The following is a 16,610-nucleotide window of genomic DNA, read 5'->3' as shown; positions in this document are numbered from 1 at the left end:
TTAATTATAGCTGCATAGTATTTCATGGTATAAATGTACCACTGCTTTTTTATCCACTCTTCTACTGATGGGCACTTGGGCTGTTTCCAGATCTTAGCTATTGAAAATTGTGCTGCTATGAACATAGGAATGCATATATGCTTTCTGATTAGTGTTTCTGGTTTCTTAGGATATATTCCTAAAAGTGGGGTCACTGGGTAAAATGGCAGTTCCATATTTAATTTTTTGAGGAAACCATATTGTTTTCCATAATGGTTGTACCAGTATGAATTCCCACCAGCAATGTACTAGGGTAGTGTTCCCTTTTCTCCACATCCTCACCAGCATTTATTGTTTGTTGATTTTTTGAGGATAGCCATTCTGGCAGGTGTAAGGTTATAGCTTCAATTTGCATTTATAGCTTCATTATAGCTTCAATTTGCATTTCTCTGATGATTAGGGACTTTGATCATTTTTTTCATGTCTCTTAGCCATCTATATGTCCACTTTGGAAAAGTGTCTATTTATGTCCTTTGCCTATTTTTTTTTTTTTTAATTTCAGCCACCATATTTGATTCCCCCAGGTACCTATTTTTTTTTTAAAGAAATATTCTTTTAAATGCATTATTAATTAAAATTTTTGGTTCTACTCTCAATTTTTAAGCTTTTACTCAAAACGTTGACGTGTTTAGTGAGAAGTTGAGATCCCATGTATAAAGAGATCCTGAGTCCTTGTAACTTTAGACAAAAAGATATCCCTTCATCCAGATTTGAAAATAGATTAGACATTTAAATTTCCCCAGCATACTGTAGCTTCTTAACTATTTTCTATCACAATTTCTATTATCTTAGTCTTTCCAATCTCTCCAGTAAAAATAAACAACCACTGATTAAGCCATGGTTGACTGAAAATAACTGACAGACTGCTATTCTGCTATCTCCGGTATATAAAGAGATTTTAAATTATGTGATACAACTTCACAAAGATTGGGGTTTTTAAATTGAAAAAAAAAAAAAGTTAACAGATGAGGTTTTCACATTAAATTGTGGACTAGGTAATTTTAGTTTTCTCTTTACAAAAGATCTTTTAAATTATTATTCTTTTATTATTTAAGCTTTAAATACTATATACAATTTGGTTTGGTTGTAGATTACTGCTATTTTATTTTTTTACTCAATTTATTGGAGTGACATTGGTTAATTAAATTTTGCTGGTGTCAGTATCCTGTGCTTTCCCATAAAGGAGCCACTAGACACTGGTGGTTAAGGAGCACTTGAAAGGGGGTTAGTTCAACTGAAAAACTAAATCTTTATTTTATTTAATTACTTTATTACATTTCAGTTTTAAAACTATTAGAGGCAAGAATAAAATATTGTGGACAAGCTATGGTTATGAAAGATATTAATACTGCTCTGTTAACCATGATTGCCTTGTATAGGTTAAAGAAAGGACATTCTGACCTGGCTGGGAATTATATGCCCCCAAGACGTGGGAGTCAACCTTGGGACCTGAGAGTCAACCTTGGTATGCTGTTCATTCTCAAGGAAAGATTAACAACCTTGTTGCCTTCAGCCACCTACTTGCCCAAGCCTGTGGTCCCTACTTCCCTATATAATCTTTGTCTGACCCTAATCTTTGTCTTTTCCATGTATCTTTGTATCTTTGTATGGCTTATGTGGAGCTGAAGAACATATTTTTGTGGATGACCTGTTGCTCTCCCATACTGCTGGCAGTATTAGAATAAATGCTCATATTTGATTCAACCCTGTCTCTGCTTAATTGGCTCAAGGCAGCACAGACCCATTGATCGTCCAGTTACAAAACTATTATTCAAGATAGTGACTAAAATTTTCATTATATTTGCAAAACCTTAGGTATGCAATTCTAAACTGAAAATCTTATTAAAGCTGAATTCTCATTAGACCAAGAATTTTCAATAAAAAATAACAGATTTATAAGATACTAGAGGTCCAGTGCATGGATTTGTGCACCAATGGGATCCTTCGACTTGTCCTGTACCCTCTCACCATCTAGAACCCCTTGGTGATGTCAGACTGCCAGTTTCGGCCCAATCCTCACAGGCCAGTCCAAGGGATCCCACTGGTGCACAAATCCATGCAATAAACCTCTAGTATGCATATAAGATCTTTGGTTAATCTCTTTCCGCCCTCCCTCTTCCCTCTGAGATTCATCAGTCTGTTCCATGTATCTTTGTATGTACGTTAAGTGTCTGCCCCATGGTGGTTAGTGGGCATCATAGCTAACAGTCGAATGGTCGACTGGACCATCTTTATATGTATAGACTAGAGGACCAATGCATGAAAATTTGTGCAAGAACAGGACTTCCTTCCCCTGGCTGCCGGCACCAAAGCCACTGTTCTAAAAACTGCCTGGTACTGGCACAAGAACAGACATAGATCAATAGAACAAAACCTAGAACCAGAAATCGACCCAGGTCATTATGCTCAATTAATATTTGACAAAGGAGGCAAAAGCATACAATAGAGTCAAGACAGTCTCTTCAATAAGTGGTACTGGAAAAATTGATCAAATACATGCAAAAAAATGAAACTAGACCACCAACTTACACCATACACAAAGATAAACTCAAAATGGTTAAATGACTCTAATGTAAGACAGGAAACTATAAATACATTGGAAGATTCCATAGGCAACAAAATATCAGACATATGTCATAGCAATGTCTTTACCAATTCAACTCATAGGGCAATGAAAACTAAGGAGAAAATAAACAAATGTGACTACATCAAAATAAAAAGCTTCTGCACAGCAAAATAAACCATCAACAAAACAACAAGAAAGCCCACTGCATGGGAGAACATATTTGCCAATGCTATCTCAGATAAGGGTTTAATCTCCAAAATTTACAGGGAACCCATACAATTTAACAAAAGGAAGATAAACAATCCAATCAAAAAATGAACAAAGAAACTAGATAGATACTTCTTACAAGAGGACATACATAAGGCCAAGAGACGTATGAAAACATGGTCAAAATCACTAATCTTCCCAAAGATGCAAATCAAAATGACAATGAGGTACCTCCTCAAACCTGTCAGAATGGCTATCACCAATAAATCAACCAAGGACAAGTGCTAGTGAGTATGTGGAGAAAAAGGAACCCTCATGCAAACCTGGTGGGAATGCAGACTGGTGCAGCCACTGTGAAAAACAGTATAGAGATTTCTCAAAAATTAAAAATGGAACTCCCATTCAACACAGTAATCCCACATCTGGGAATATATCACACAAAAAAACAGAAACACCAATCAAAAGGACCATATGGACCCCTATGTTCACAGCAGCACAATTTATCATAACTAAGATTTGGAAACAGCCTAAGTGCCCATCAGCAGATGAGTAGATTAGAAAACTGGGTATATCTACATAATGGAATATTATGCTGCTATAAGAAGGAAATTTTACCATTTGCAACACCATAGATGGACCTGGAGAGCATTATGCTAAGTGAAATAAGCCAATCAGAGAAAGATAAATATCAATGATCTCACTCATATGTGATATATAATGAACAACCTAAACTCATGAACAAAAATAGATCAAGAGACAAAGAAACACTGAATAACCATCCAACCTCAGACAGAAGGAATAGGAGGGGCTTGGGGTGTGTGTGTGTGTGTGTGTGTGTGTGTGTGTGTGTGTGTGTCAGTGATTGACCAAAGGACTTGTATGCATGCATATTAGCATAACCAATGGACCCAGACACTGGGGTGGTGAGGGCTTGTCCTGGGGACAGAAGTAGCAGGCGGCAGGGGCTCAATTGGGGGAAAATGAGACATATGTAATGCTTTAAACAATAAAGAGAAAAAAACAAACCTAATCTTTAAAATTACTATGCTTTCCATAGGGTTAACTGTCCACCTTGAAATTAATAGAAGAGATAACAAAACTGAGAAGTATTTCCCTTTGTTATAAAAAAAAAAAGGGGGGGGGAGCAAATTAAGTGATAAAGAAGTTTACCCTCTAGATAAGATATCTACTTTTATTGAGATTTCAAAAAAGTTACCAGATTATACAGGATCCTAGAACTACAATGCCAGCTAACCAGATGCAAATTCCAGTGGAGACGTAACTTACACCAATATTTTCACCTACATTGCTATTGTTTGTTTAAGAGCTTGCTAAAAAACTTGAGTAAATTTGGAGTAGTCTGCTTAACACTATTTTTCTCATAAACTCTTATTTCTGGTACATGGCCTTACAGAACATAATGTTTTTCAGGATCACATATCACATGATAGCAAAACCTTTATACTACATGAAAGTAAAGATTAATAAAGTCTGTGGCTCTATCTGAAGAATGGAATTTTTCTAATCACTTACCTTCATCTCATCATATACATGAAATATAATAAGTCTATGTTTCAAATAGATTAATAAGATACTAATACCATCATAAATGCTTTCAAAATACTTACTGAAATCTCCAGTAAGAAAAACCCCTTCTGCTCCAGGGGCCCATTCCTTGCAGTATATACCGCCATCCGCACATTTGTGGATCCCGAAGGATTCATAGCCTCTGGAGAACTTATCGATGCCGCCTTCATTCTCTCCAATGTTGTCCAAAGTCTGGTTAAACCGCTTATACCTGTGAAAAATGTAAAAGAAGAAAAGTTACAAAATTAAATTATTTTGCTACTGTAATTAAGTAGCTGTTTTACATTTATTCAAAAAAAAAAAGGGGGGGGGGGAAATATATCATCAAAGAAGACATGTAAATAATTTCATTTATTGGTAGATGTTACCTGGTAGGTAAAATCATTCTTATCTCAAATAAATAGTAAGTAATTCTACTAACATTTTTTACCATTTCAAGCATTTTACAGTAAGAGAGGAAATAGGATAATTATTTTATTCCATAAAATTTTAAAATCAGCATTATAGCAATTTCTATGTCAAGATAGTATAATAAAGGAGCATCCTATATCTTTCTCCTCTAACCTCTAATAAAATGACAGAAAAATAGTCAAAAACCAGCCAAAGAGATAAAATTACCAACAGCAGGTTTTGGCAGATTTTTCCTGTTAAGGGGCAAATAGTAAATATTTCTGCCTTTCCCAGCCTCTGTTTCAACTAAACTGTGTCTCTGAAGCATCTAAGTAGCCAAAGGCAATATGTAATGAATGGGTATGGCTGTGGTCCAATAACTCTTTATTTACAAAATCAGATGGCAGGGTCAAATTTTCCTAGGCCTACCTTTAGAAAAAGCATGGAAAGAGCATAGATCATATCAAACTAGAAAGGTTAGAGGCATGCTCATATTCAAAACTGGTAAAAAATTTTAAAAATTAAAAATTAAAAAACTACTGCTATTTGCACTAATAGCCCCAAATCTGGGAAGAAGCAAACTACAACAAAACTTGTAAAATTATGTAGCAGGTACTATCAGAAGTGAAGGTTTCAGGATTACACAATGAGTTAAGCAATGCCAATAAGCTTCTGCACTTCCCCATATTCTAACGGGTGAGCAATAAAAGTACCAGAAGGATGGCATTAGGGCATATACAGAGAACATATAAAATTTAAGAAGCTGACTAATATAGAACACCCCAACTGAGCTGTTCAGTAAAAGAAACATTCTATATATCTTTCACATTATACTTCAACTTATTTTAAATGAATTCACTAAAAATAAAAGTTGAGCGATTATATGCCAAAACAACAGAATAAGTAAAATTGGGCTTCAGAGGTAAGGAAACAAAAGGAGGAACAAAATATATCATTGGAAAATAATAAATGAAATAGATTTAACGAAAAACAAAATGCATATATAGCAAAACTAGCAAGTTATTAGTTAAGTGATTAAATTTAAATTGATGTAATTAAATGAAGAAAAAAAAAGACAAAGAAATCAAATATATTAAAGGAAACTTAAGGGAAATGTAAAAATTGACCCCAAGAAATCAAAATAAAGATAGCTGGTAAATCTTAACAAACCTAAATAAAATGGATATAGAAGATGTAAAACTAGAAATTTTTCCCTTAAGTAAATAATTAAATATCCATATTAAAAAGAGAGTACTGTGTTCCAAAAAAAAAAAATTAATAAACAAACACACAAACATGCACATGCAAAATGTCCCAGTTTAAGCTACTGAAATTCAAAGAATAAAAAAATAATTCAATAGACAACCAAGTACAAAAGAGTGAGGAGAAGTTTTTTTTTTGCAAAGGTATATTACCTTAAAGATCAAAACCCACATAATTTTGAGAAGTAAATGTAATCTAAATAAAGGCATTATATAAATTCCTACTCAAACATAAGGAATTATTAAAATATTGTCAAATTTAAAATAATTCTAAGTCTATGGCAATTAAAAGATTATAAATACAAACTCACAGAAATGAACAGCAGAGCCCTAAATGAGCCCTGGATCTTTAAATATAGAGCCACACCTATATTCGCAAGTGACTATACAATCACAACAAAAAGAAACACAAAGTAAAAGTTTTATTATTAGAAAATAAAAATAAAAAAGATGAGTGAAAAAAAGAATGTCAGACCCTTATTTTGTAACAGTCATTTAACAGTAACTAAAATTTAAGGTTGTCATCAGTATAGTTTTTAATCTATTAATTTTAGATGGGCAATTTTGGAAATAACATTTCTGAATATTACTTCAATAATTTCAGCAATTTCCTTCATTTTGGTGCTATGACTTGGATTGTGTTATCATGGCATAGTGGGGCAGGATCCCAGAGGAGCACACCCAGGACTACCTTGCAGACCATTGGTTCTCAACCTTCCTAATGCCGCGACCCTTTAGTACAGTTCCTCATGCTGTGCTGACCCCCAACCATAAAATTATTTTTGTTGCTACGTCATAACTGTAATTTTGCTACTGTTAGGAACATAATGTAAACATCTGATATGTTTACATTATGATTCCTAACAAAATGAACATAATTAAAGCATAGTGATTAATCACAAAAACAATATGTAATTATATATTTTGAAATATTTATTTCTAATTACAAATAAATGAAACTTTGTCTTGAAGCCATGCTGTAGCATGGGTAACAGTCTTAGTATAACAACAGTAAACTACATTGCTACATTTTGTGACAATATGCATAAAAAGCCAAAGTCAGTGTGAAGGTTGAGATTGCTTCTTTCTCACCAGATCAGAAATTCTCGGGGCAGTCTTTGCAAGAGCACAACAAAGATCATCTTCCATAACAAGTCTACTTCTGTATTTAGACTTGATAACTAACAAGCTGGAAACCCTGTTTCACAAAGATATGTTGTTGGAAATGGAAGAAGAAGGTGCAACATAGTCTCAGACAGAACAGGATATGACTGCAAACACTTGATCCAGAATTTTGTTACTGGCATTGTAGAGAAATCAGTTCTCGCTGCATCAATGTTAATAAGTCCAGTGTACTCCTCTTGTGCTGTCTCAGGAATATCTTCAACTTTGACTGTGAATGGGCTTATGGCAAGAACAAATGGAGTATCAGGTAGATTTGGAAAGTACGGTGAAATTTCGTCTGCAAGCATGTGCAAGTGTTCTTTCACAGAAATTATCATTGTAATCTTTTGTCTGGTTCAATGTTATGTTCCTCAAAGAAAGCAGATAAGGTAAGCAACATGTAAATTTTATTTTCATCCAATTTTTTTTCCCCAAAGCTGAAGTTCCATTTGCAATGATCAGATCTTTTCAGACAAATCGAGGCTTGTTGCATTTGGTCCTTGCAGTGATAAATTTAACTCATTCAAGATGGCAAAGATGGCAACCAAGTAAGCTATTTTCTGCAGTTCACTTTTATCGTTGGAAAGTGCTTCAAACTGTGGTCTTGTTTTCTGATTAAAAAACGTTTTAATCATGAAGCTCACAACACGTTTTAAAACTTTTCCTTCCGACAACCATCTCACTTCAGTGTGAAATAGCAGAGCATTGTTTGGCGCATCCAACTCGTTGCACAGTTGTGAAAACAGTTGACTATTTCAAGTGCTCTCCTTTACAAAATTGACAGAAATTATGACTCCTTTCATTACTTATTGTAACTCTTGGGACAGTGTCTTCATTGATAATATTTGCCGAAGAATCATACAGTGAGTTCCAATGACTTTTGGTGACTGATTCAGTATCAAATGTTGAAATCCAGATAGACATCCTAGCATAGCTGGAGCACCATCTGTGCAAACACCACAAACCTTTTCCCAAGAGATCTTATGCTCTTTCGGAAATGAACCAACTGTGTCAAATACATCGTGCAGTAGTTGTTGTTTCAAGAGGTTGGCAAAAAAGAAACTCATCTTTAAAGTCGCCATCATTAATATACCTCACGTAAACCAGTAATTGTGAAGTTTGCAATGTCTGTAGATTCATCAAGCTGGATATTAATGTTGGAATTGGAGCAGATTTAATTTCCTGGATTACCTGATCAAGAATATCAGCAGACATGTCATCTACTGTATTCTTCTGCAGGCAGTGTCATTAGATAAGGAAATTGCATTCAATTTCGTAACAAATTCGTCTCATTCAAACAATGTCTTTGGCTACTAGCAACAGTAAATCCTAAGCAATGCTGTGAGGTTTCATAGCTCTGGCGATTCTGAGTGCCACCAAATATGAAGCTTCAACGGCTGCCACATTTTGTTTGTGATACTTGCCACCAGTTGTCAAGTCTGGCTTTCTTGAGTCCATCAGCTTTGCTTCTAAAATAGTTGGTATCCTTGCTAGCAAAGCTCAGTTGCTTGCTATCAAAATGGCGTTTCAGTGTGTTCAGCTTCATAGATTCAGCTGATAGAACTTCACAACAAATAACACATTGCGGTTTCTCAAACCCTGCTATAATTATTTATAAATAATTATAAAAACCATACTGTGAAAAATCTTCACTACATTTTCTTTTCTTAACATTCTTCTCTACACATCCATTGTCATGGATGGTTTGCTAATGAAAATAATATATAACAATAGCTTTAATAATACAAAAGATGATACATGGCTTAGTTCAATCAGTTCAGTTCATTAAAATTTCCTATGATTTACCATTCTCTGTGGGTTTTTTTGGGGGGTTTTTTTGGTTTGTTTTTTTGTTTTTTACATATCTGTTACTATCACAAGGGGGCAGCATTCATACCAACCACAGCTGAATATAAAAAGAACTATCAGCATACAGATTAAGTTTTCATGGTACAGATTTTTTTTTTTTTTTTGCAGTAGTTGATGATTTTACAGTACATGATTTTAACATTTACCCAGTAATTATAATTCATGAAGTGTCGTTTTATCTCCAATACTGCTGCTTTCAACACAGTAGCTGCTTTTAACACAGCAGGTGCTTTCTACACAGTGGCTGCCCTCCACACATGTGTGACTGGTCTGCGTAAGTACATTATGGTGCCAACCCTGTCACATACACCTGTATTTGTACGGGGTGTATGTGATGGGGTTGGTGCAATGATGACCTCATGCCAGGTGTACTTGTATGTAGACATATCTGCATGTGGACAGACCCGCCTGGAAGATAGAGGAGAGGTGTCTCAGTTCCTATGACCATCGGAAATATGTGTTTTCCATGGTCTTAGGCAACCCCTGTGAAAGGGTCCCTTGACCTCCAAATGGGTTGTGACCGATAGGTTGGGAACCACTGTTGTAGACCCAGACCATGCTAGGTACCTACCACCAGGGGCCCTTGTGCCCCATTGGCTCCCCACATTGCATATGGTCAACTTAGGTGCATTTTTCTTAGAATGCCAGACCTTCCTGTTTTAAGGTAAGAACCCATAAGTTTATTTGAGCTGTTTTTTTAAATCCTGAAGATGGAGCTGAATATTAAGGACAGGAAGAAAAATTAAGTGGCTGTCTCTTTGTGAGGTTTGTAGTTGTTGTTGTTGTTGTTGTTTAACTTTGGCTTTTTAATTGGAATTGCCTTCTTTTTTTTTTTTTTTTTTTTTTTTTTACAGAGAGGAAGGGAGAGGGAGAGAAAGCTAGAAACATCGATGAGAGAGAAACATCGACCAGCTGCCTCCTGCACGCCCCCCACTGGGGATGTGCCCGCCACCAAGGTCCATGCCCTTGACCGGGAATCGAACCCAGGACCTTCCTGTCCGCAGGCTGACGCTCTACCCACTGAGCCACATTACAGAGAGGAAGGGAGAGTGGAATTGCCTTCTGAACAAAAACCTTTGCTAGATAAATGAGAGCCTGAACTCATAAGGAGCATTTCCTCCCTCCTGCTTGAATTTCAGGTATTGTTAAGGTGACAAAGAATCTCTGTGGAAGTGGCCAAGGTTGTTCCTCACAATATGCAGGGACTCCATAGGGAATTCCGAGACAACTGCAATTAAATAATTGATTTGTCTTGGGATGTACACATAAACAATGGCTACTTATTATTCCAAGTCCTCAAGATTGTATTATATAGCTGGAGAGAAAAGCCAAGACATGCAAGAGGGTCAGCTGACTCAGGAGGTGACAGCCCCTTGTATGGGCAGACATGAACTCTGGTAAGGCTAGCTAAGACCAGAGGCCATCAAATAGCATGCTTCGCTTACAGAAACTGGCTTCATTTAAGTAGAGTCCATCTATCTGAGCAGAGTAAGTCCATCTACAGTGCCACGCCATCACTGTGACCAGTGGTAAATCTGTCCTCAGAGCAATGAGGTAGCACTCAACATCGGGTAGTTCCCAGGTGACACAGTACCTGCCGTACTATACCATAGGTCAGCCCAAGACAGTCCAGGGACTTGCAGGAACGTCTCTCTCAGCTTGTTACATATCTGTCTCTCCGTAGATGGGGAACCAATCCACAGTGCCTTAAAGACCCTTTTTGGAGGTATATTCTCACCAACTGGGAAAAATTTAACCCAAGTCCTCAAGTTTGTTTTGCAACCCAGCCTGGCCCCAACATGAAGTGGTCAATGGAAAGGCTTGGCCAGTTAAGGGCACCATTAACTTTAATACTATCTTACAGTTAGACTTACTTTGTTTCACCAAAAAGAAATGGACAGAAATTCCATATATGCTATAGGCAGTTATATAAAAGAGCAGAACAAGGACTATGGACCAGATATAGAGGATTACAAGGTGCCTAACAATGGACAATTAATTGTAGGGTGGGACCTAGCCTCCAGGGTCATTTTCCCCATTTTAGCAAATGCTGGTGTGGACACCCTGATCTTTCAGCCTAGAGATAACATCTATGCCTCAGTTGTATTTCAGTTATAGGCCTAGATAAGCAGCCTAGCTGACATCAGGACCAGCTGCACTGAATAATGACGCCTTCCCTAGTGCTAGCCAATCAATCAATGGAGACTACAACCTGAATGGACACATCTGGAAAACATCTGAATGCCCTATAAAGATATTTCCCTGGGACCTCCCCTAAAATCTCCAGGCTTAAAACCCTTAGGATGGAGGACCCAGTGCTCTCTCCTCACTGGGAACTCAACCTGTGCCTTTCCCTTTTCCTTCCCACTCCCCCTTCGGCCCCAGGAACATTACCTTTAGCGTCTGCACTCCCAGGTCCAAGGGCTCCTCCTTTACCTTCATAACTTTCCTAAGCCCATTTCTTCTAGGAATTACTTCTTCTACCTCTGTAATTTACCAAATAAATGTTCTCTTACAGTTTGGCTCTTGCTCTGAATTCTTTCCTAGCCAGAACTCAAGTACTAAGGTTGCTGAACCCAGGTTTGGTCTTACCCCACCAATCAGACACCTGGTGCCATTCCCACTGCCTACAACATATCCAAGCCTTTATGGCTCTCAGAGAAGATCTAAGCAATATACTATCTATAAACTAGGGAAAATGTACCGATTGGAAAAAAATTCCAACATTATGTGCATAGATTTGTCAGTCCTTTGTCAATAATTGGGTGACAACCCAATTCTTTAGGTATTCAAAAAGACTGTCCTTTATTTTACAAATGAAGTCTTTACACAATCAGATGTGTGGATCCAAAAACAATTCAAATGCCCACTAAATCCTTTTACCTCTTCAAAACCTCTACTATTCATCTCAAAAAAAAATGTATAGGTAACTGGTTTTATGAAAACGAAGTAATTCCAGGAGGAGCTTGCATTTCTTTCCATGTATCTTTGAAATATAAATACATGGTCTTCTTTAAGACCTCTTATGAGGGCCATCTTTTAAAATGCAAATTTCTGGGATGTAAACTATTCCTTTCTAAATTAGTAAGATTTGATTAAAGTATTATTGAATATCTAAATATTCTGAAATAACATGAAATACTAAAACATTGATGGCTAAACAGATCTTAAGTTTACCTACTTTTGGCTTTTTATTACAGAGAAACTGGAAAATAGATTTAGAGCTGTCAATGAATCTCTTATGTTTTATTAAAAATATGTCTCTTAAAAGTATGAATACGTTTGCCTATGGAAGAGTATAACTCTAGAAGTTATAAAATGTATTTGCTAATTTAAAAATGCTAATTTCTTACTTTTTAGTTGGCACTAGAAATTAAGATTTCTAAGAATTAAAACTCTAATTAAGTTGAAAAGGAACTGTATGTTTTGGGTAATATAAAGTATAAAGCATGGAGATACTTTCTAAAGGAAAAGGAAGAAAGTGAGTTGCTCTAAAGATAATTGTTCCTGAATGAGTTAGAAAGAGATAAATTAAAAGAGACTGGGAAAGTTTAAGATTTGTGAAGAAAAATTTTGAGAAAATAACATGGTTAAACTGAATAATTTAATTGTGTAAATGAATTTAAATTCAAAAGTAAGCTAATTCTTAGTTGGAGTTTGGTTCTTTTTCATTCTGTTAAAAGGATGAGGATTTCCCTTTTGTTTTCCAGGTTAAAAAAAACAAAAAACAAAAAAACAAACTTAGTGTGTCTTAAAGCAATATGCTAAATTATATATATATATTTCCCTACCTTATCCCTCCAGAATTTGATAGCTCTTAATGAGTAAGCATTATTATTTTTATGGAAATATGTTTGCATGAACTCACAAAGAATCTGATCTCTTTATAAAAGAACACAATTGGAAAGTAGTTTTATTAATGAAGACTTTATCTGGAATGCCATGTTTGAGAGAGACACACCTAGATTCTGGATGTCACTAAAAAGTTTTGAAAGCTGACAAAGGTCCTGATTATTTACATGTTTTACGGCAGTATTTCCAGGTAAGAAATGAAGGTTGCTTTCCTGGAATTGGTAACCTTAAGACGTTTTGGGGAGCCTCAAGAACATGCGGAATTCACCCAAATCTAAAGGTATTGCAGTCAGAGCCTAATGGCAACTGCGTGGCTTGGCATCTTTGCCCTATGAGGCAAATTAAAATTCAATCTGGAGAGTCCTAATGAGATTCTAGCAAAGCAGATGTAAAAATGCCTATATGGATAATTACTATTCTTGTGTGTTTATGTAAATAATCAAGCCAAATTGAAACCAGACTTATATAGTAAATAAATTGGTCTTACTTACTTTGGCTGTTTGATAAAAATGAGGGTGATTTTGAGGGGAAGAAATTGTGTTTAATAGAATCTATGATACACAGTTGTGGATTTCAGACTCTGGATTAGTTAATTTTCTCCAAAGTTTTTTTTTTTTTCCACTTATACACTGAACTGGATCCTAAATTTTTCTAATTTTCTTAGATAGTTGGTTATAAACCCTACTTGTACTTCAGAAATACTGCTCCTTACTGACTCTAGACACAATGGCAACCTACTTCTGGGTCCATGCCTCATCATCCCTCTGACAGAGATAAAGGATCTCCTGGGTCTGAAAAAAACTTTTGTCTTTCTTCACCAAGAAGTAGCCATAGAAGAGACCCTACACCCCTTTACGTTAAAAAATTGAGAGCCACGAATCCTTGATGGAAGAATGATATAGTAAGAAGACAGACATGACCAGAGTAGAAATGGTAAGCCAGGTACAAGTGACCAGGCAAAAAATCCTAGCAATGGGCAAAACCAGGGTGGGACCTCACTTACCAGGGTGATCACTGGTCATAGGGTATGGACCCTCCCCTGATTTTTCCTTCACTAGCATGTCACTAATCATGTGGTAGACCCCCTTAAAGGAGGAACAAGGGGGCTAGAGTAAAAAAAAAAATGTGTTACTCCCATAAACCTTGCACAAACACTCCCTTAAGCATTAAGCCCTCAAGACAATGAGGTTCTGACCCACACCAAAATAATCTTAGGAACAAAGCCTCACATTTGCAGACCAGAGAGACAGAGTTTTGGTCAAATTAGATAAAACATCTGGGCCTCAGTTGTGTTTCAGCTCCAGGCCCAGAAAAAGGTCAAGGTGAGGAGGGCAATAACATAGTTGACATCAGGACTGGTTGTGATGACTAATGAGCCTCTGTGCTAGCACCAACCAATTCAGTAGAGATTATGACCCTGAAAGAACACACTTGGAAAGCTGATAAATATTCTATTGAGATACTCCCCTGAAACCTCCAGATAAAAACCCTCAAGCAAAGGACTTAGCACTTGGTCTATCTCTCTCTTATGACCTTGACTTTCCCCATCCCCTTCTACCTAGAGGAGGCACTGGTATCTGGGATTTATTTATCTTCTATAATTGAAACTTTGTAGCCTTGAGTGGAGGCGTAGGCCGGCCAGGGGGTGCGGAAAGCTTGGCTTCCTCCATTACTGGGAAACCCAAGCCTCCTGCTTGCTCTATGGCCACCACTATCTTGGGTGGGTCAATTTGCATACTCACTCCTGATTGGCTGGTGGGCATGGTTTGTGTATGGTGGTGGTATAGTCAATCTGCATATTACTCTTCTATTAGATAGGATGTTGGGTTTTAGGTGGTTTTTTGTTTTTTTGTGTTTTTTTTTAATCTACAGATAACATTCAGCTATAACTTTTGGTATATGGGATCTCTAATCTGTACTGAAGTACATAAGCAATAACATTCAAAAATGATCAAACAGTAAGAAACAATCAAGTAAATTATTTTGGACGTAAGATAAAAAAATACATATACTCATATATGTAATCATAAGACAAGGAAAATTACTAATTAAAAAGATAAACTTTGGGAGATAAAATAAATGTGATAATAATTTTATTGTCAATGTGAGTTTAATATCTTAAAATACATTTTTAGGTTTATTTAAGGTTTAAATATTTAAAATACTAATTTTAAAGAAGTTTTTAAAGATATATACAAATGTCCCATTTAAATTCCAACAGAAACAGGATTATAGCATTATATTACTTTAACTAAATATCTTGACTTCCCTCAAGGTCAGCCCTGAAGCTTCTGATACAGAAATACACATTCCACTTTGAAATCACTGTGCCTCAAAAAAAGAAAACGCCTGAGGATATAGCAAGCTCATCATGCCTGTGTCCTCTGTAACTATCGTTGTCTCTTTTCATATTTGCTATGAATTTATAGGATATTTGAAAACTAGGTCAAATTTTTAGTAACCAAGAACATAAAATGAAGTTAGCATAGCAACTAGAATTATGTATAAATATAAAATGGTACAAATATTATAAAATTTTATCTCTATATTGATGCCCTTAATCCTCTTTTTAGAGAGAAAGAAATATAGGCACAGATAAATATTTAAGTGGCCCAAGGTCGAGAATGTAACCAGCAATAAAGATTTAGCATCATTCAGCATAAAACATATACTTACAGAAATTCAAGATAAAAATCTCAAATTAAAAGTCAGTCTCTGGAAATAAACAGGGCAGATTTAAATCCTAACTAACTCCATAACATAATATATGTGACCTTGCAAACATCATTTATCTTCCCTTTTCCTAAATTTCTCCCTCTGTGAAGTGGGGAAAACTCAGTTGTAAGGACTCAGTGAAACCACAGTAGCCAGCAAGTGCTCGGTTGTCAGCTACAACTATTCTCTGTGAGGGGCAATGCTGCAGGATATTTTTCAATTTATTAGTTTTTTTCTTCATAACACTTACTTAGATATTAAAATGCAGGTTAATTATTAGCAAACATTAAGGATTTTTCCCTTCAAATTCCCAAAGTGTTTGAGAATCATTACTTTTTTACTGCTATGAAAAACTACAACTATTGGCATACAAATACATAACAATACTATATATTGACCTAAATATATGGATATGGAAAATGTGGAAGAAAATTAATTCGATTGTATTGACCATTAAAAAAAAATGACTTTAGGAAAGTAGAAAGTGATGAATTTGGGAAAAAATGAAACAGGCTAAAATCTTTGCTCTCAGGAAAATATTCATACTAGATCTGTCTAAAATCTTTGCTCTCAGGAAAATATTCATACTAGATCCGTCTAAAATCTTTGCTCTCAGGAAAATATTCATACTAGATCAGTACTGGAGTTCTGATTTCTGGCAGCGTTGTGAACAAAGGAGATAAGTCAGGGAAGATGGATCACACTTTATCTGGAAATGTCTAGGATCTAGAATTCTTTCTCAAGTGCTTCTGATTGGGCCTGAAACACAAAGAACCCAAATGTTTTTCTTGCTAGCTTAATTACAAGATTTTGTATTGTCATCTGCTTTCTAGGGGAGACTTGGGATCGAGGCAAGAAAAAGCTCAGAAGTAGAAGCTCTATGGGAATTTTTAATATCTAAAAAAGGGGGAATGAAATTAAAGGAGACAGGAATAAAAAATACTGGAGGAGAAAAAAAT

At 35.9% G+C, this 16,610-nt stretch overlaps 1 protein-coding gene across 1 annotated transcript in view; it reads right to left on the bottom strand.

Annotated features, from left to right (window-relative positions):
• Positions 1 to 16,610, bottom strand: part of GBE1 (1,4-alpha-glucan branching enzyme 1) — a 284,975-nt gene that overhangs the window by 229,140 nt on the left and 39,225 nt on the right. The window contains exon 2 of the mRNA XM_084875638.1: positions 4,441 to 4,610. Coding sequence (XP_084731764.1) covers positions 4,441 to 4,610 — 170 coding nt within the window. The remainder of the gene's footprint in view (positions 1 to 4,440; positions 4,611 to 16,610) is intronic.

The sequence above is a fragment of the Pipistrellus hanaki genome (genome assembly GCF_964339955.1).
Source record: "Pipistrellus hanaki genome assembly, chromosome: 2".
Classification (NCBI taxonomy): Eukaryota; Metazoa; Chordata; class Mammalia; order Chiroptera; family Vespertilionidae; genus Pipistrellus; species Pipistrellus hanaki.
The sequence above is the reverse complement of the archived record's forward strand: the minus strand, read 5'-3'. Positions and strand labels throughout refer to the sequence as shown.